General features: G+C 40.5%; 2 protein-coding genes across 3 annotated transcripts; one reads left to right on the top strand and one right to left on the bottom strand.

Annotated features, from left to right (window-relative positions):
• Positions 1-216: 216 nt before the first annotated feature.
• On the top strand, positions 217-5290 carry BTF3 (basic transcription factor 3). Its single transcript, XM_060235799.1, has 6 exons — positions 217-396; positions 757-825; positions 2779-2892; positions 3057-3258; positions 3876-3932; positions 4995-5290. Exons 2-6 carry the CDS (start codon positions 757-759, stop codon positions 5039-5041), a joined length of 489 nt encoding a protein of 162 aa, XP_060091782.1. The 5' UTR covers positions 217-396; the 3' UTR covers positions 5042-5290.
• Positions 5291-7469: 2179 nt separating this feature from the next.
• On the bottom strand, positions 7470-19857 carry ANKRA2 (ankyrin repeat family A member 2). Of its 2 annotated transcripts, none has more exons than XM_060235802.1 (9): positions 19702-19857; positions 17346-17729; positions 15824-15982; positions 15611-15676; positions 12086-12183; positions 10550-10675; positions 9758-9824; positions 9591-9671; positions 7470-9048 (listed from the first exon to the last, which is right to left on the bottom strand). In XM_060235802.1, the coding sequence occupies exons 2-9, from the start codon at positions 17632-17634 to the stop codon at positions 8993-8995; spliced, it is 942 nt and encodes a 313-aa protein (XP_060091785.1). In that variant the 5' UTR covers positions 17635-17729; positions 19702-19857; the 3' UTR covers positions 7470-8992. The 2 variants fall into 2 exon arrangements, with proteins under 2 accessions (XP_060091785.1, XP_060091784.1); XM_060235801.1 differs by having other exon boundaries at positions 19580-19790.
• Between the last annotated feature and the right edge of the window lie 73 nt (positions 19858-19930).

A 19930-nucleotide genomic window follows, 5' to 3' on the forward strand; every position in this document is an offset into this window, starting at 1 on the left:
CACTACCTCACAGAGTTGTTGTGACGATAAAATGAAAAAACAAGGCTCTCCTTGGGGAAGAAAGCAGCGTATAAATTAATTTCAAAAATAAAAATATTAGCACCCGTTAAGAATCCCGCAGGAGGTTAGGGTTCTATTATCTCGGGTTTGGACCCATTCCGTAATTCTTTTTTCCCAGGAACAACGCCCGCGTGAGCAGCTCGCGCACGCGCACGCGCACAGGCAGGGGAAGAGGCGGGGCGGGATGGTTGGTTGCGTCACTGGGCGGCTGCGGCTTGTTTTTTCTTCCCGGCAGCCATCTTGGCCTCTTCCGCGTGCGCGCGCTGAGCTCCCCGCTTCCCTTCGCGGCCTCCGGCTCCTAGGCTTGCCCGGCCCGGGCTACTTCCCTCCGAGAAGGTAAGGGAGACCCCTCCCCCAGGTGGCAGGTGTTCGCTCGGTAGAAGACTCCGAGGGCCTGAGCGGGGAGGACAGGCTGCGGCTTCAGCGTCGAGCGAATCTCCGAGTTGGGTGCTGAAACCTGGGCGAGGTTTCGCCGCCTTCGCCTGGCCCTTGCGCAGAGCCCCTGCTCTCCTGCTTGCCTCTGTGTTGGAGGGAGCTTGGGCGGGGCGGGGGCTTTCTCGCGAGCTGCAGTTCCCTGTGGCCTGGGCGGGCCTGGTTTGGGTGGCCCTTCGAGTTGTTCGCGGGCCTCCGGGAAGCGTAGGGACACCGCCCAGATACCAGCCTAACTACCCTTCTCGTGTTCTTTCTTGCCTTTAGATGAAAGAAACGATCATGAATCAAGAAAAGCTAGCCAAGCTCCAAGCACAAGTGCGCATCGGAGGAAAGGTAAAGTGGTGGTTCTCCGGTCTTCGACCTGCACATTGTTTTGTGCAGTTTATTTAGTGCTTTTAGACCCCCACCTCTTCCCCCCTAAAAATAAAAGGAGCTCCAGGGGTGTACCTCACTCTCCTTAATTTTACACTGGCAGCAGCCTAATGAAGTAGGCCCAAAGTCACTCAGTGGGTTTTTTTTATTTATTTCCGTTGATTTATACCCCGCCCCTCCTCACTTTTTAGAGAGAGGGGATTTGAATCTGGATTTTTCAGATCTTAGTTCAAAACTGATTGGTACACTCTTTCTCTTGAAATGTTTCTGTACTGCTTGGCTTTTGTAACGTTAAGCTTCTTTTGTATTTTTGCTTTATGGGAACTTGTATTCTGCAGAAGCTCTTAATGGTTCTTACTGAATTTATGGTAGATGGTAATGAGTCTGGAAAAACATAGTGAGGCAAGGAGTTATATTGACTTGGTAAGAGGAGCCAAGTTCAGATCCTTGAACAGCCAGGACTGTCCTCTGGTCAACTATTGTTTCTCATCTCCCTCATCTTCTGTGTTTCTTGAGTATTTCTCAAACAAAACTCCTATGTATGTCTCCTTTCTAAGAGCTGATGGGATCCAGTAATGCCTGAATCAGCTTGAGGAATGCAGTTCTACGTGTTCAAATTTTGATATGGCTTGGCAAAAAGTTGGCTAATCAAGGTGCTTTAATGGGCTTTGGCATTATATCATAGTCACTTTAGTTTTACAAAGATAGGTGTCTTGTGTTTATAGTAAAAATCCCAGTAGTTTATGGGAACAATCTATATTTTGTTAAAATAAAGCCAGTGAACTTGTTAAAATAAAGCCAGTGATGCAGTCTTTGCTCAGCCTTGTTTTTACTTATGAATATTTGAAAAGTACTATCTAAACTATGCTGTTGAATCTGCATATGGTGCATCATAAAATTATTAATTTCTTGGTTTTGAATGTAGATTATGCTTAAAGCTATCACCACATACAGATTGCATCTTTAATCAAGGTGGGGTTAGCAGAATTTCAGGTCTGAGCCTGATAAAGCATGTACTTTAAGACATTGAAACCCATAATTTTCCATTATGCATACTGTTTACAAAATGGCTGATGTTGATTTGATGTCAAAGCTAGATTTGCTTTATTTCAAAAGTTGCTCCTGAGAGTCTCAAAATACATATATAAATGATCATCAGCTTATAAGATCCACATTAAAAAAACTTTTATATGAAAGGTTTATCATGTTTGATGAGTTGCTTTTTGCAGAGATGCAGTTCAGTCTTAAGGCTTGCATGTACTAATCATGTACAGAACAGTTAACATGCTGTACTAGTAACTGCAAGGAAAATAAGCACATATATATGTTTAGGAATTGGGAGTGTTGCTTCCATAAAGCATCCCTTTCTAGCAATGGTACTTTCAATTTATGCTCCTTTTAAGTGCAGTATCACATGATATCCAGGAGTTGATTTGTTCTTGAATTAGACTTGTTCACTACCAAATCGTTATTTGAACAAATTAGATAAAGTAGCATTTCTGGTCCTGTTGATATGGTGAGGGAGGAGAGAACTAAGCCCAAAATCTTGATTTAATTTGGTTTGTATCTTTTATTTTACTTTATCTTTTGGCTATCATGACTTGTCATCCTGGATGTATTTGATTATTTTAAAAAGCTCTTGTGTTAATGTTCATAATTATTTATTATAATCCTAGACTGTGTGAATCTGTCTACCAGATGTGAAAGATCCACCTGGATATAGTAGTAATGGTTACATTTAATTGTTGCTGTTTTCTTTGTGAAGAAGAATTTTTTTAAATAGCTATAGAGAGGTCTGTACTGTTCACCACTTGGATACCTAAAGGGTTTTTTTGGTCCTCATGCAATCCATATAGTTCAGAGAAGATTTGAACAGTGTACTTTGCTAACTACTACAGTGTTCTTTTTCCATAGGGTACTGCTCGCAGAAAGAAGAAGGTTGTCCATAGAACAGCTACTGCAGATGATAAGAAACTTCAGTTTTCCTTAAAAAAGCTAGGAGTAAACAATATCTCTGGCATTGAAGAGGTAAGTTATGGTTTCTTATCTTCCTTGCCAAATGCTCTTAAATGAGCTTTCTGAAAGCACTGACTGTAATGAATTGGACTTCAACAGAACATTTGCTGTTGAAATGAAATTCACCGTACCTTTTGTAAAGGTTGATTTTCAAATAGATGTGATTTGTTTTGCAGGTAAATATGTTCACCAATCAAGGAACAGTCATCCATTTTAACAATCCGAAGGTTCAGGCATCTTTGGCTGCTAATACTTTCACAATCACAGGCCATGCTGAGACAAAGCAGCTAACTGAAATGCTTCCTAGTATCTTAAACCAGCTTGGAGCTGACAGTCTGACTAGCTTGAGGAGACTAGCGGAGGCTCTACCTAAACAACGTAAGTAGACTTTGCATTAATTTGGAATGGAAATAGTCCTGGTATCTCTTGGGTGTAATTGTCAAATGCATATTCAAACATAGGATATGGTAGTGCCACTGGAATATATTTTTTGGAGTGTGGACTTCGAGTCTCCACGGGAATCTATAGCTGTGGACCATGACAGATGACTGCTAGTGCTTCTAGATTTAAAGAGTAAAGGGGCTTCGTTTATTCTAGAAAGAAAGGATTTTTAAATCTATTTATAGCTTTTTGGTTATGACTCTCAAGGCAAGTTGGTATTGTTTCATTAACATCATTAAAATCAACAAACAGCCATTAAGCTGCAGACAAGTGATGGGTAATGAAGTTTCTTACAGATGTGCTATTCAGGGGAGGGGGAAGATGGTGACTGTCTTTTAAAACTAGCTTAATGAAGCAACTCAGGGTGGTGATTTTCTTTTCCCTGCTCTGAGGAATGTATGATTGAAGTTGGACTATTTAGTCCTGTTTTCTCAATTATAGGTTTGGGGTCATATTTACTTTTATAACCTAGTAAAACATAGCAAGAGCCCTGTTTCATAGCTTTGTTAAAGTATTCTAGAGGTGGTTTTATGGCGATCCCTTTGTGATTACAGCTGTTGATGGAAAAGCACCTCTTGCTACTGGTGAGGATGATGATGATGAAGTCCCAGGTAACACTTCACTTAATTTTCCATAATGTGTAATTGTTAGAAAGCGAATGAGACACATCTTATCCTAAAACAAGACAAACTTGACAATGGAACAGGGACTGTCTTGTTGAACGACTATGATTGGTGGTGAAAGATTTCTTACTACTTTGTGTGCCGATATATTTGGGAAATTCTTTAATTTGTGGAATGGCACAGCTCTTGTGAAAAGAAGGGAGGAGGGCCCATTGTGGCTTGAAAAAAGGAATCACCCCAAGAATGTGGGAGCCACATAGACAAAAGCCATAAGGGAGGGGTATTGGGTGACATAGATTGGAGAAGCTGTAAATCCAATGCCTTAAATGTTACAGATATTGTTTAACAATATGGTATTTAACGCTGTTTTGATGGGGTTTGGGATCCCAAACACTGCTTCTTTCACACACTGGCACCATTTATTTGTATCATAACATGTATTCAAACTTAGGTAAGTTTATGTCCTTCCCTGAGCAACTAGCCCACAGGGTTCAACAAGGAGTTAACTTTTATTTCTGGTTTGAATATAACATTGAATTAGATTAGGGAGGTGTTACCAAATTCTGAGTGGTTAGGTTTTGCCTCCCCCTAACAGTGGCCAGTGGGAGCTGACACCTTGCTTGTCCCCCTTACCAACATTGTCAGCTCCCATTGGCTGCTCTTAGGGATAGGCAGACCTGGATCCAGCTATCAGACCTGGATCCAGTGAAAATATTAAAACAGGTGGGCCAAAGCCAAACCTATCTACTGGGCTGCTGGGATCTCCCAGGTGTTTGATGCTATGTGTAGTACCTTGCCAGTTCTGAAGCCTTCTCTCTGGTTTCAGGCCTAATTTTGCTATGTCTAAGAGGGGAATGTAGTGGCTCCGTGGTTGGTAGGTGCAGTAGTTAATTTATGGCTAAATAGCTATACTTGTTTTATATTGTGATATTTCTCCTGCTTTCTGGTCTGCATTGGAAAACTGTTTGGAATATAAAATGTCTGCAGCTCTTTGACCAACAGTTTTACCTCTTAAATTTAAAGACCTCTTACAACACTTATCTTTTCCAGATCTTGTGGAAAACTTTGATGAGGCTTCGAAGAATGAAGCAAACTGAACTGTCACTTTTTTGGAAACTGAAACTTGAAAGTTACATGGAGCTGCTATTTTATATTGTGACTTTTATTTGTAACATTTTTGTACTGATCATAAGTCAAAGGTCTATACTATTTGGAACCCCCTCAAAATTGCAGCTCTTCTCGGTTATTGCTTAGCACACTAAGCATTCATTTGCGGCTGGATTGATGTGCACAAAATGGAAAAGTGTTAAGTAAAAATGCTAATAAAAATTAAATGTTTAGGCAAATACTTGTATGTTGTATTTTGTAGATTGAATAATTTATGACTAGTTTTGTGGTAAACTAGATTCTTGGCCTCAAACCTCATTAGAATAAGTTGTTCGCCCAATGCTTCACACATTTCCCTGTCATGCTTTCAAGGTTTATGTTCATTCCTGTTGAATACATTATAACAAAAGGTGTTGCACCTTTAAGAACAATGTAAGCTTTCGTGTGCTAGAAGCACACTTCATCAGACAATAGTATGGAATGGCAAGCAGTTCTAAATATAGAGAAAGTGGGCAGTGAGTTAGTGTGCAGTCATTGAAATGTTTTTTAGCAGGTCACAAGTTTGGGTCTGGTGTTTGTTAGTTTATGTTAAGTTGGAATAGCATATTGATGTCCTGCTACTTCAGACCAACACAGCTGCCCACCTGGATCTATTATAATACTTCTACCGGAATGCTTAGTTGAGATCTCAAGAAATTGGTTGATGGTTTCTCAATCTGTCACAGCTTAAATACTGGGTTAAAGGCCCAGTAATTGATTAGAAATGCCAGCTCTAGTGCATTCCCTTCCAATAACTTGTGTTTGTATGAACTTAGGTTGCTTTATCCAACAACATGCTGTATGTGATCTGTTAGGTTTCTCTTTTGTGACCTGTAAATAACATACTGTGGCTGCTATCATGTCAAACACTTTGTTCAGGAACAGAGATTAATATCATAATAGCATTTAAGTATATCTTTTAAAAAGCTACTCTTGCACATGAACAGTGGGCCATAGTAAATCATGGTTTGGCATTTGATGATTGAGTTCTTGGTTGTATTGATATTATCAACTTTGGATGTTCTTGCCCTCAAAACTGCAGTGAAACCATGACTTTGAATTCTGGTTTTGATTGCAAAGTCAAAGCATAATTTGATGGCTTGGAGTGACAGGCAGGGAAGGAACCAGAATTTGTGGAACAAAAGGAGGGACATGCTAGCCTATATCTTGCACATGTAATACAAAGCCCTGTTTTAATGTTATGGATGGCATCCTTGTCAATATGTGTGATATTTTTATCCTAGGTGTTGCTGTATCTAGGTTATCATATTAAATTATTTGCTATGTAAAATTTATACAGAACTCAAATTCTGCAATATTGCTAGTGGCATACGGTATAACATTGTCAGTTTGTTACAGCTGTTGTCAATGCTAGCTTTGCCTGTAATACAGGTCTGGCACCTGCGTTACTGAAATGTCAGCTTCTCTGGCAGAGCCAATTTGGTGTAGTGGTTAAGTGCACAGACTTTCACCTGGGAGAACTAGGTTTGATTCCCCACTCCTCCACATGCAGTTGCTGATGTGACCTTGGGTCAACCACAAGTTTTCTCAGAGCTGTTCTGCTCCAGAGGAGCTCTCTCAACTCCATCTACCTCACAGAATGTCTGTTGTGCAAAGGGAAAGGAGATTGTAAGATGCTCTGAGCCTCCTTCAGGTAGTGGACGGCAGGGCATAAATCCAATCTCTTTTTAAAGCAGTCATCGTGATTATACACTGTAGCCGGTGGCTTATTTTATTAAACAGATGTATTTATAAAGCAGAACACTAACTTTGAAACAGGTTTTGCAGGTTCCTGAAGAGACTTTCATTCTATATAACATAATATCTGTGATGAAGTGGATTGGTGAAAGCTCTAGACATAACATCTGTCATAAGTGTGGATTCTTCTGCAAAGTTTGGGAACCCAGAACTGATTTTTACTAGAAGACCGGTAGCTAATCCCTGTGGCCTGTAGGCCAGAGTATTCGGGTTAGGCGCTAAGTCTTAGTATGGAAGTCTTACACAGCAACCAAGGAAAAGCTCTTTTGGGATATGAGACGGAACTATAAAGAGTTCCATTTTAATAAACCAGTATAGGTTTATTAAAGACAGAACAGAGAAGATGACATTCACTTTAAAACAATTTATAAATCAAACATTGAACAAATTATAACATTGAGGACTTGCAGGGACAGAAGAATATTTAGAAGTTTTTTTAACTCCTATTTTTGTGGGGCTCATAAAATGAAGAAAATTCATGCATGTACTATATGTATGAAAACATGCTGTTTAAAAGAGAATGCTATAAATACCAAACAATCATCCCTAAAAAGTACACCTTTGTGAAAACCAAAACAAAGGGTAACTTTACTACTGTGATGAAACATGTCAAAGTACAAATTTAATTTAAAAACATTTTATTTACACTATGTATATAGAACTACAACACAGAAAATAACATCCAAACATGTAGCTTTAGCCATTCTGATTTCTTAGCGCAAAAGACCCCACTGCCAGAAGAGACAAGCAGTTCAGTAGTCTTCTCTGACTAGTGAAGCTGGATGAATGGGAAACCATATTTTTAATATTGCACCATTACCCTTCACTTGGTTGAATTATGTTTAAGATATGATCCTGCATTTATAGTGGAATAGTTACAGTCTCCCTCAACAGGGCTGTTTTTACACTGCATCCTTGCATGATTCATATAATGGAAGGCAGAGTATGGTTTGCCATTACGGGAATAAGTCTTTGGTTCATTCTGTCCTTCCATATTTGGCTAGTAAATATAGTGCTTCTGTATCAAACCACAGGTGGTGATTCAGGCAAAATGTTAAGCTGCAGTTTATTCTCCATCTTCTAAACCAAATTAGATTGGCTTTCAACACAACAAACCATGGTTGTGATTCATCAAATGATAAACTGACATTTGTCTTGTTATCTAGCAAATGGTGAGGAGAATGGGCCATTCTCATTTCTGCAATTACAGCCAATATACATCATGTCCGGGGATAGAGACCAATTTTCATGTTCACATAATTTCAAATAAATGGGGAACTTTCTTTGCTAGTTGAGAAAATCAATGCTGCTCTCTCTCCCCCACCCCCCTATTTCATACTACTTGGTGGAAATACAGTGACAGTACAGTCTTATCAGTAGGAGCTTGCAGGGTCTGTATATTTTTTTAAAAATAAGTTCACATATTTCATTGCTTTCTCTTGATTCATTTCAGTATCATCTGTACTAACCAGTATTCCAACTGTTGACCTGAATAAATATATTCTGGAGATACATGTTATCGCCCCAAAACATACACAACTACGTAATGTGCCAGTCAGAATGACATGTGAGGCTGCAGACAGTGATTGCACGCCCGCCCCCCAATTCCTTTTTCAAATATCCTATACAATTTAATATCACATTTCACTACATATTTACAAATACGGTAAGGTTTGGCTTTACAAATGTCTATGAATGAAAGAGAAACAAAAACAATCTCTCCAAAACATTTACCTGAATGCAGTTATCAAAAATTGCTATGCTGGCATCTCACTTCTTGCCCAAAACACTATTCTACTGTGGTATTTTTACTCATTTGGGACCTTAAGCCCTGCTGGAACAATAAAGCAATACCATGGTAAAGACAAGGCTTACGGAGACATAGTATGATGTGTGCCACTACCAACAATTCCCATCTTTGTGACCAGTGCCTATTAAAATGGCCATGCCAGCAGGAACTGTCAAAATGCGGGTGGATGGCAAGCCATCACTATCATTATTCATAAAGGAACAGTTTTATCCTTACTTGGTAAATAATGAGAGTCCCCCTGCAATGACTGGACTGAGTAAGCAAATCAAGTTTGTCACGTGCAGTGCTAACACAGTTGAACTCTTCAGAATCTGCTGTCATGCCTGCAATGGCATTATTCCTTGACGTTTTGAAGAAGCATTAATAAATGAGACTCAATCACCTGTTGAACTACAGCAGAAGAAACATGGTTAGGTTAGTGTACATTTCTTCAGTACAAGCAGTGGCCTAGCCTATTTTAGATAACCAGGATAAGGAAGTGTTTCTCCTATAATGGAAGGTGCATGGAAATTTGCTCCCTCAAACAGCATCCTGTTCTGTTCTCCCAGTTTTTTCCTCATACTCCAACGAAGAAGAATAATCTGGGATGCAGCTATGCACTAAGTGACCAAGAACTGAATATAGTCTGACCAAAGACAGGAACAAATCCAGTTCTTAATGTTCTCTACAGTGTTCAAGGGAATGAAGCAAAGAAAATGCAAACTAGAATGCGGGTGGGGGTGGCACACCTAGTCCTAGATTTTGAATGATCAGAACTGTGGTGAGAGAAATTTATGGGGAGGAGACAATAGCTGAGGCATAATACAGTGAGACTAAATGGTCATTTCCCAGCTCTATGACATCTCTGTACAGGCTGTAAGCTGAAATATGGTAAAGCTGCAACCTTCAACGGGGTCACTGAAACACATCTTAGGATGTTCTTGAATACTCACCGCTTCGATGACCTAAGGCTACAGCCAAATCCATGGAATTATATCCAGAGTCTGTTTCTATAGTTGGATCAGCACCATGCTCTATAAAAAACAATGAGTTGTTATATAATTGTTACAGTTTTTGCCTGAGTTTCATTGGCTAACATGATCTTCATAATACTACTTACCTAAGAGTATTTTGACACATTTCACGTGGTTTCCATGCACAGCATAGAGCAAAGGTGTACCACCATTCTGCAAAAGCCAAGAAAATTTCAGGTCTCAGGATACACTCAAACAGCTTAAAATCCAGATACAGATTGCACATAAGTCAGAACAGTTATTCCACGAGTACATCAAGATATCAGGGGTTGGATCCCACCAGTTCATTTCACTGGTAGCAAAGCCTAATATGTCACGTCAACAGCATGGACTGGTAGGATGCAATGCTAGCTTTTCAAATAGCCGCAATGTGAATGTGCAAGGAAAGGTTTCTATTCTAGAATATAGTTTGTGTTTATGGCCTACTATAGCAGATTAACATGCCTACTATAGAATTGCCTCCATCTTTGGTTGCTTAATTGGATTTCATCTTGTACAACTTGATACTATATATGGAGAAACATAATTATCTAGTGTGTATTGTTGAATCAGGCATATAAAAAGTGATTTCACCCTCAAGTAGGTCAAACGGGTAATACAGCAGAGCCATAGAAGAAGTTTGTTTCATACCCTGCTTTTCTCTACCTTTTTCTCAAAGCCTTCTCTTCCTCTCCACAAGTCACCTTGTGAGGTAGATGGGGCTGAGAGAGTTTTGAGAGAACTGTGGCCCAAAGTCACCCAGCAGGCTTCATGTGAAGGAGTGGGGAATCAAACTCAATTCTCCAGATTATAGTCTGCAACTCTTGACCACGCCACCAAGCTACCTCTCAGATAAATCACATGAATGCAAACAGCAGTGTAGTAAGCAAGAGACTTACCCAGTCATATTCATTGACATCAACTCCACAGTCTAGCAGCATCTTGACAATATCGGTGTACCCTTTACTACAGGCCAATGACAGGGCACTTTCTCGCCCCTTCCCCAGGATCTGTGCATCTGCACCCTAAAAAACAAAGATGCTTTTAAAGAGTTGTTCTGTATCAACCTCACAAATTATATGTGTAAAGAACTCCACAAGTCCACTTGTAAGCCAGCAAGGTTCTAGAGATCTTATATTTCTGACAAAGTTTTTAAATAAAAAGAGTTTCCAAAAGTTTCAAGGATTATTTGTTCTACTGGTTTATTTTATATGCAAAGCCTCAATCTGCTTTGTTGCAGGTGACAACTATTGCTTCTTGTCTTTGTATACAGTGGTTTCCCCTTTTTTGTGAAAGTCTGAAAGATGCTGAAAAGACGATCTTTATCTCATGAATTGGGCTCATGAAAGCTTAACCCAAAATAAATGTTTGACTCTTAAAATGGCCCTAATCTCTTGATGTTTTGGCTGCAGCAAACTTAATGCAAGTAACTACCTCTCAAAATGTGCCCCCATGCTCCCCCCACCAATCTCAAGAATGGTAACTGTGGAGGATGACACTGATATGACTTGCTACCCAACTGCTTGGAGAACAGATTCATTCATGCATTCAAAAAGTCTGAAGCTGAGGGAATGTGCAGAGAACTTGGGCACAGGATGGTGAATGGCTTAGAGCAGGGGTGTCAAACATGAAGCCTGGGGGCCAAATCAGGTCCCTGGAGGGCTCCTATCAGGCCCCCAAGTGACTGGCTGTCATTTGCTTCCTTCTCCCTCTCTCTTGCTTCCCTCTGCATAACAGTTTGCTTTGCAAGGCTTGCTCAATCGCACAGAAGCTCCAGAGCAAAACCTTATTTTCTCCATTGGCTGAGACTCCTCTTCCTCCTGGTCCCCTGGGGAAGGAAAGAAAGCCAGTGTTTCTTTTGCCCAGTTCTCTGGATCCCATGGGAGAAATACAAATAAAGCACCTTTAAGACCAACAAGCGCTAAAGTTTTAAGCATGTTTTAAGTTTTTTAAAAAATATATTTAATTGTGTTTGTCTGTGTCCTTTATAAAGTTATCTCTGCTACCTAATCTTAAATAGGTACACACAAGGCTCAGCCCAACAAGGTCTTATTTATGTCAGATTCAACCCTCGTAACCAAATGAGTTTGACACCCCTGGCTTAGAGGCTCAACCAAAAATGTGTTGCTTGCTGGGGAGAGAGAAGACAGAGGAAAAAGCAATTGCCTTTTCTGAATTTACAACACTACACTCACTTTATCTAAAGACATAAGCAATGCTCCCTTTAAACTGTGGAGTTTTCTAAGCAAAAATTCTAGTTAATGAGCTACTGACATTAAAGCTACTGCATAAATTAGTTTGCTTTGGGGCTGTTTTTCCTGAGCTAAGACAAAAATGTGTGAGCTAGAGGTTAAAAAACCGTAAGCTAGCTTGCACTAACTCATCTTAGAGGGAACACTGGACATAAGTATGATGTGGGTGATGTTTTCACTTACATTTTGAAGAAGAAATTCTACCACTGCTATCTGTCCATGGGCTGCAGCCCACATCAGAGGGGTAAAGCCTTCTTCATCTGTATGATTGATTACATTTTCTATTTGACAAAACACACAGGTCAACAGTCTTCTTACTGGGGAGCATAAAGAACTCAGGTGTGGCAGTCACTTGGACCCACCTGTAAGGGGGCATTACTTTAGTCACTTGGAAACGAAAAACTTTGACTGAATTAAACAACTGCATTAATCTCTATATCACAGTGCAGCCTGCTAATGGAATGCTCCTTTAAAACTCTGGACGCAGCCCTCAGTTTCTAAGCAATTGAGCTTTGTTCCAAGTTCAAGGTGAAGCCCTGAATTTCCCAGCCAATAAATCATCACTGTATTTTTTCATATAAAAATAATTTGATAACTAACTCTGGATTTTGATTAACTAAAACATTATTGCCCAGATACACAGAACACTGGCATACCCTATAGAAATCAATCCTAGATGAGCACACACCTCATTCCTGCCTAAGTTGACTTTAAGGTTATTATTTCAAAGCTCCTTATCCAGAGTACTGTCCCCACCCCCCGGAAAAAGGTGAGGGGAGCAGATTTCACTGAATGCCAAACCTCCGAGATTCATGGATTACAAGATATGGCCAATTTATACAGATGCTCTTTCATAGGCCAGTACATGACTTTACTGAATCTTCTGATTCATGCTATCTAAAGGCATGATGTGGCATTCCTCTGAACGTATTCTGGAAGACATCAGTTTCACAATAGGAGTTTTCCCCTGGGCATGTAAGGAAAGCCCCCTACTTTTCATACATATGGACATCGTGATCACCAGTATGGTTGCCAGGGTGCCTGGAGTTTTGACTCTCACACATCTGCTCTAAGAAGTGGACTTTGCTTACAGTTTCTAAGGCTTATGTGGATACTATAAGCCTCAGCTTTGCAGCTGCATTCTACATCTCTGATGGGTGTTAGCCAGAACTCTGCTCCTTGTGTGCCCAGTCTTGGCCACTGCAGTAAAGGAAGCCATGCCACCATGAACTGTACAAGCAAACAGTTTCCAGCCTGTTTCCATGAACCAAAGGCTAACACCACCAGAATCCATCTTGTTTTCCTGATTCCATCTCCAGCATCTGCTTCAGCTTTTGCATAAGGCAATCAAGCTTATCCAGGCATGGATCCTGCCAGACCACTCAAGCCTTTGTCTAACGAAACCCAGGACAAAGACTGGTGCCAGGAAGAAGATAGAAAAAGAGGAAGACCATCTCCTGCCAGAGCCAAGTCTTTTGTCTAACCCGGGGGATACCTAGGTCAATATTTGATTCTCTATTGTCACCTTTTCAGATAAGTCCATCTAATCTTAAGTGTTCCCCACCCAGTAATCACTTCTATTCTGTCACTTTGGAGCCTGCCCCACAGCCTGTTTCAATCTGAAAGTTCTTTCAGGTACACAGGACCCAGGCAAGTTCATTGGTCAAGACAGGTACCCAACTAGGTGCCACCAAGGGACTTGCTATTGGCTCTGCAATAGTCCAGCCCTCCTGGTCATTGCAGAGCCTCCCCTTTCTCCTCCCTCCTACCTCCCAGCCCCTGAGGGTCTAAGCTAGTCTATTTAACCTCTGACCCAACTCCACTCATGTGTGCTTCTAGCAGTATCCCAGTTCCGCTGTCTAGATCCATCCCCAATTCTGGCCACAGTTTTGGGTCCATTTCCCCCGTCCTCTTTTGTCGCCATTGGAGCCTTCCTTGAAGACTACGATAGGTAATATTACCCTGTGTGTCTACCCTTTATGTTCCCCTATCGATCTATCTATATTTCTAGGACTGTATGTGTGATTGGATGTGTATTTTTATCTTGTATGGAAGACTATATTTTTCTTAATAAATTATAATTGGTTTTACTAAGTTAGAGTCCTGTTATTTAAGCATCACTTTTCTGGACGTGTATTCTTGTATACATTGGTAAAAGATCCCTAGTGAGCCAGGTGCCCACCTAACTAATTCCCCAACCTCGTTTTGAGGGCATTTTGGCTAACAGGCATTAAGCCAGCTCTGTGGCATTTTTCAGGATGAGAGCTACTTTGGCAGAAGATCAATAATTCTTAACTCATTGTAACAACAAACAATGCAACACTTTGGTTTAGATGACCTGTTCAAGGCTGAAGAAAGGAAGAACAACTCCTACAAGGAACCTGAAAAACTATAAGCAAGATGCGGTCAAACCTTGCATTTCAAACGTTTCTATAATTTCTGTATATGAACTGCACAGCATATATGATTAGTATTATATTCCGTCAGACAGGTGAGGGGGAATTAATGGTGATAACAATTAATGAATGGTTGTGGATCCCCCTGCCATGGTAATGCTATACAGCAGGCAGCATGTGATAGGCTTGTCCATGCTAGAAATAGATAGGAACAAAGAGAGTAACTCAGTAAATCTAGACACTGAATGCTGTGGTGATATTGTTACCATAAACAGGAAGGGCTAACTGCTTCTACTATCTGAAACAAAAGTATCTCCCTGTATGTTGCATGATTCAGTAAAAGCAAACAATATCTGGAACATGAGCTGTAACCAAGCATCATACCACAAAGTAGAAAATGTTTTTTAAAAAAGGTTTTACCACAAAAGAGGACTAAAAGCCTAATTACACATCATGTTTTTTCCTGAGAATGCCCCTGAGTCAGGTAGAGAGGGACATTCTGGACTGGGACCATGGTGTGCTGAGGAGTGGGCTTTGACCTCTTCCTGTACCATTGTTTCAACCTGCAATGGCCCAGGGGAATATACTAGTTGCCCTATTGGCACCTGGATACACATCGGCAAGCTACAAGCCACATTTCTACAACATTGGCCAATAATCCATCCCCCTGGCCACTGGAAGTCAGGACCAGTGTTCCCTCTAAGCTGAGTTAGCGTGAGCTACCTCCCCGATTTTTAGCCTCCAGGCCACAGTTTTGCCTTGGCTCAGGAAGGATGACTCCAGAGCACAATAATTTATGCAGTAGCTCATAACTTTAATGCCAGCAGCTCACAACTTTAATGTCAATAGCTCACAAAGTAAAATTTTTGCTCACGAGACTCTGCAGCTTAGAGGGAACATTGGTCAGGACCATGTGCGGGGAGGGAGGTCTAAGCACCCTCTCTCTGCAGTCCGAATCCAAACTGGGCCTCTGCATGCTTGGAGGCACAGAAGTTCAAACTATGCCTCTCTAGCTGACCCAGGGACATTGCCATTGAAAACATAATATGCAGTTTGGCTTTTACCAGAGGGCATGAAAACACTGCTTTTGTTTTTAAACCTTCAGATTTCTTAGTGTTACACATTTTAATGTAGACACACAATAGCTTGTGAGAAGTCTTAATATTGTGATCCACTGGGCAATAATGTCTGGGACAAGAAACGTATGAAATGAAGATGAATGGAAACTAGCCATACAATCAGGGCCTGCTGCAGCCTCACCTATCCTGACAAGTTATCTCACTGCAAAAGGAAAGACACAACAAATCCTTACCTTGCTCTATGCGGGTGGCTAGATACAGCATTTCTCCTTGAGCTGCCAGCTGGTGAATGGAGAGAGCTACAGAAACAACAGAAGGAAAATATAGTAATGGTTTTGTTTAAATGCTGGTTTTGTTTAAATGCTGCCAAAATGCTGGCATCTTGTACTGTCATTCATAACAGAAGCTCCCCAAACTGTTTTAAAGGCCACGACAGAAACACTTACAGTTTACAAGCAAAGGTGTTGTAGACACTTCATTTCCTCTGTGCTTGTTAGTTAAAGTGGTGGATTGTTTTATAGGTGAAAAATGCTTTGTAGTTGATGGGGTGTAGACATGTCTGACTTGAATCCCAGGAGAAGGAGAAGTATGGATATTGCATTCAGCTAAGTGGGAGAAGTAAAAAAAAGTTATAATAGATGTCAGAATAACAAGTAGTAGAAAAGTCATATTCCAAGGATGCTATCCAAATATACGGTATTTATGTGGAAGTTTGTTCCACCAAAACCAAAAGAGGTTACTTCATCCCTTAGCACGGTTGACAATGAAAACTATCTCACTCTTCTGCAGCTGAAGTCAGCCTAAACAAGTTGAGCACTCCTTCATGTTGTGCAGAAAAATGCCTATTCAGTGTGAGTTCTCGGGGGAAATTCTAGTACTAGGATGTGAATCCAACCTTACTGCAGCATAGTCAATGCTGCAGAAACCTAGACCTCTCACACCCCCAAGAACTAAACGAGGGAACTCTTCAAAGCAAGGTTAGAGCTACTATATCTTAAAAAAATTCTGGCTGTAGGCTAGGCAGGTGCTTTTAGGCTTAGGACAAAAGGTAAATTAAAGTGAAAAGAAATAACCTGTAGCCTAAGCATTTGTTCTTTTTGCTGTCAAGTTAACAGTTTGCTATTTCTTGCCTCTTCCAATGCTGGTATTCCTTGGTGGTCTCCCATCCAAATACTAACCAGGGCTGACCCTGCTTTTCTTCCACGACTTGATGAGATTAGGCTAATTTAAGCTATCTAGGTCAGGGATAGCCTAAGTATAAATACTTGGAAATAATTCATTGATTTGAGTGGAACTTATATTTCCATACTAAGTGTTCAGAGATCAAAATGTAAACTCAGCATTGAGAGCCTGATTTTGGATAAGTGTACTTAACACAAAGCACTGTAATGCTGCAGGTCTTAGTGATTGAAACGCTGAACAAACTTTGAGAGTATGTGCAGCATAAAATGCACTGAAATTCTTCTTTTGCATTTCTCTTTCCCACTGAGAGATGGGAAGCCAGCACCACACCTGGCTCCTCAGCTAAATCCTCTACCAACTGACTCCACTCCCCCAGCTTCTCTGTAACTACCACCAAGGTTTTCAGAGCAATGGAAAGATTCACCAACTCAACTGAACAGGACCCTGTAATTCCTTGACTAAGTACAGCTAGCCCTTGAGCCTAAAAGTTTACCTTGTAACACCTCCCACCATTTACAGCCTGTCTTTGCTCAAAACATGTTAGATTTAAAAGTAATAATTGTGAAACTTTCTTGCCACATTTCCTAGAGAAAATTATTGCAATCTGGTGGCTATTTTCATAGCTAAAATAAAATTCCTATTCTCTAATGTATTCTGTGGCTAAAAACACCACTGACTTTTAAAGATATTCCATAAATGAGAAAAATGTGAAATGTTTATATCCTATTACGCATTCCTTCATCATAGTACCAATTTCCCCACTTTTTAAAATAATGAAATCCCAACCTTTAAATAATACAGATGCCACTTCAAGGTCAGAATTCACTTGATCTTGAATATTTTTGCTGTCTTCTTCATTCAAGGACTTCACAAATCGGGAGCAGACATTCATATCAAACCTATTAGGCAAAATGAATTTCATTCCCATAGCAACACTCTGTGCTGGTCCTTCCTCTACACTGGGATCAAGATGATGCTCCACTTTAATGTTCGGCATGTGAGATAGGCTATAGCTGCTCGCACAGTCTTCCACAATTAGCGGGGCTCCAACATCAAGATTTGATGAAGACTCCATTATCTGAAACTTAGATATGTGTTTTCTTGTGGTGTTTTCCCTTTATTTAAAAAACAAAAACAAAACCAAATTCCAGTGGCTGAGATTTATGTAGCCTGCATTTGGACACAAAATATTAACATGTTAGAACACAATGCCATAAAACACAAAAGAAACACATTCGTTAAGCTGAACCAATGCAATTTCCCCTTCAAAATGCCATAGAAAATTACCACTCTGCAAGCACAGAAAACTGCAAAATAGAAAATAGCTACTCAGATTTTACACAGGCTACAAATTTTTAATTGTCAAATGGCTTGAAATGACAGTTATTTCAAAGCTAATGACTGCAGTCATTTTAATGACAGAAGCAAGTACTGAAATCAGTTTTTTTCTTGCTTCAGTAACTCCTTTTAGTGATGTTCTCTAGAATAAGTACATGAAGCTTTGTTAGATCAAATCAGATTACTGGTCTATCAAGCTCAATACTGTACATCTGAACTAGCAGTGGTTCTGCAGGGTCTCTGGCAAGCGGTCTTTCATATCACTTACTGTCTGATCCTTTAATCAGAGATGTCGTGGACTGATTCTGAGACTTCTGCGTGTCCTCTAGTACTGGCACATTTGCTAGCTATGAACAAATAATGCTGGGTTATTTTACTTATAACCAGGACTTTTTTTTGAGCAAGAACACAGTTCTGCCTGGCTTGGCATCAAGGGGTGTGGCCTAATATGCAAATGAGTTCCTGCTGGGCTTTTTAGACCAAAACCCCCAATGTGAAACAATGGTGACATCAGGTGTGTGGCCTGATATGCAAATAAGTTCATGCTGGGCTTTTTCTACAAAAAAAGCACCCTGCTTATAATCAAATAACGTCAGCAGTGTGGCCATGGATGCCCCTAGTCCTTAGACTGGCAATGAATATTCTGAAAGCTACGGAAGTCAGTTTGGCCTATTAAAATTAGTTCTGTGACTGACTCAACTGTATTATCACAATATTTGCTGGAGTGTACATATTTTAAGAGAAATTAGCTAGGTCTTTCAACTTTTGGCAGAACAGCCAGATTAAACGGTTCTGTGCTTTTTAAAAGAGAGCAGGCCACAGGGCTGCTCTAAGATTCATGACCCACTTCAGTTGTGCTTACGTGCAACTAGTTTTGTGCCCTTGATAGAAATACAAATACCTGCATCAGACATGCATACAGAAGGCTGCTTCTGTGTATAAATCTTCCTAGCTGGATTGTGTCATTACAGGTTTATTAAGGCCTAACTATCCATACAAAACATACAATCTCTGTGATTCCAGCGTAGTCCAATTGTTATCAAAAGCTGTTTTGATAACCATGGATTTATTATGTACCTTTCAGCAGTCAGTCACTATCTGTCCTAAAGGGTGGTTATAAGCATACAATACAGGGGAGGAAAGCCTATACTTAGCTCTTTGGAGGAAGGGTGAGATGATGAACAGAGACACAAATCATGACAATGCAACACCCCACCCCCCTGGGAAGCTACACCCAAAATGAGTTTTGTGCCACCTTTCAAAGACTAACAAATTTGTCACAGAAGCTTTTATGCACCACTCTGTCAAAATTCAATAAACAGATAAATATGAAACCAATTATAGAATTAGAGCTTTAGGGAAGAAGTCTGGAATTTCTTCCTAAACGCTCAGCTCTCCTTAACTCTAAACGCAACGATAACCTCAAGCAACAAAGCAGAGAAGAGAGGATGAAGCATGCCCCTTACTTGTTTATATTTCTATAACATCTCTTCAAAGTCCTGCATGAAGCCATTTACAATCAAAACCCGCAATATTCTTTTTAAAAAGCCATTAGACACAAGCTGAAGAAAAATTATCAATACAACAAAAGAAAATAAACTAGGTGCCAGGCTAGCATCAAAGGCGAATGTGTTCCAGAGGCAACGCACGGCCACGTGAAAAGCCCCCTCTCTAGTCCTCACCTCTGCAGGCGAGAGCAGGGCTTTGGAAGCAGATTGTAACTGGCAGGCTGGCTACTATGGGAGGACCGACACAAGGTCTCCGCCCTTATGCCATCATTTCATCCTCTGGCCCCACTACACACCTCTTACTGCGGCAGCCACGCGTCAGTCAACACCACTGTTATGACGACGACATTATTGTTGTTGCTCTCATTCATATCATGATGTCACTTCCGCTCAAATCACAGGACCAACCCGTAATGAAATATCAAAGCTACGCCCGCCTTGTCGAATAAGTCAGTCTCGGAATGGAGAGCGTTACATTTTACGTCACCATAAAAGCGCCTCCCCTATGGCTGACAGCCTATAGGT

The sequence above is a fragment of the Heteronotia binoei genome, chromosome 4 (assembly GCF_032191835.1).
Source record: "Heteronotia binoei isolate CCM8104 ecotype False Entrance Well chromosome 4, APGP_CSIRO_Hbin_v1, whole genome shotgun sequence".
Classification (NCBI taxonomy): domain Eukaryota; kingdom Metazoa; phylum Chordata; class Lepidosauria; order Squamata; family Gekkonidae; genus Heteronotia; species Heteronotia binoei.

Excerpts from the sequence above, each read along its gene's own strand:
- BTF3 (XM_060235799.1), top strand. The coding sequence starts at position 757 with ATGAAAGAAACGATCATGAATCAAGAAAAGCTAGCCAAGCTCCAAGCA. Across the intron at positions 826-2,778 it reads AAGTGCGCATCGGAGGAAAG|GGTACTGCTCGCAGAAAGAA; the intron begins GTAAAGTGGTGG and ends CTTTTTCCATAG. Across the intron at positions 3,259-3,875 it reads GGAGGCTCTACCTAAACAAC|CTGTTGATGGAAAAGCACCT; the intron begins GTAAGTAGACTT and ends TTGTGATTACAG.
- ANKRA2 (XM_060235802.1), bottom strand. The coding sequence starts at position 17,634 with ATGGAGTCTTCATCAAATCTTGATGTTGGAGCCCCGCTAATTGTGGAA. Across the intron at positions 15,983-17,345 it reads GGCATCTGTATTATTTAAAG|CTGAATGCAATATCCATACT; the intron begins GTTGGGATTTCA and ends TCTCCCACTTAG. Across the intron at positions 9,672-9,757 it reads ATGTGTCAAAATACTCTTAG|AGCATGGTGCTGATCCAACT; the intron begins GTAAGTAGTATT and ends TGTTTTTTATAG.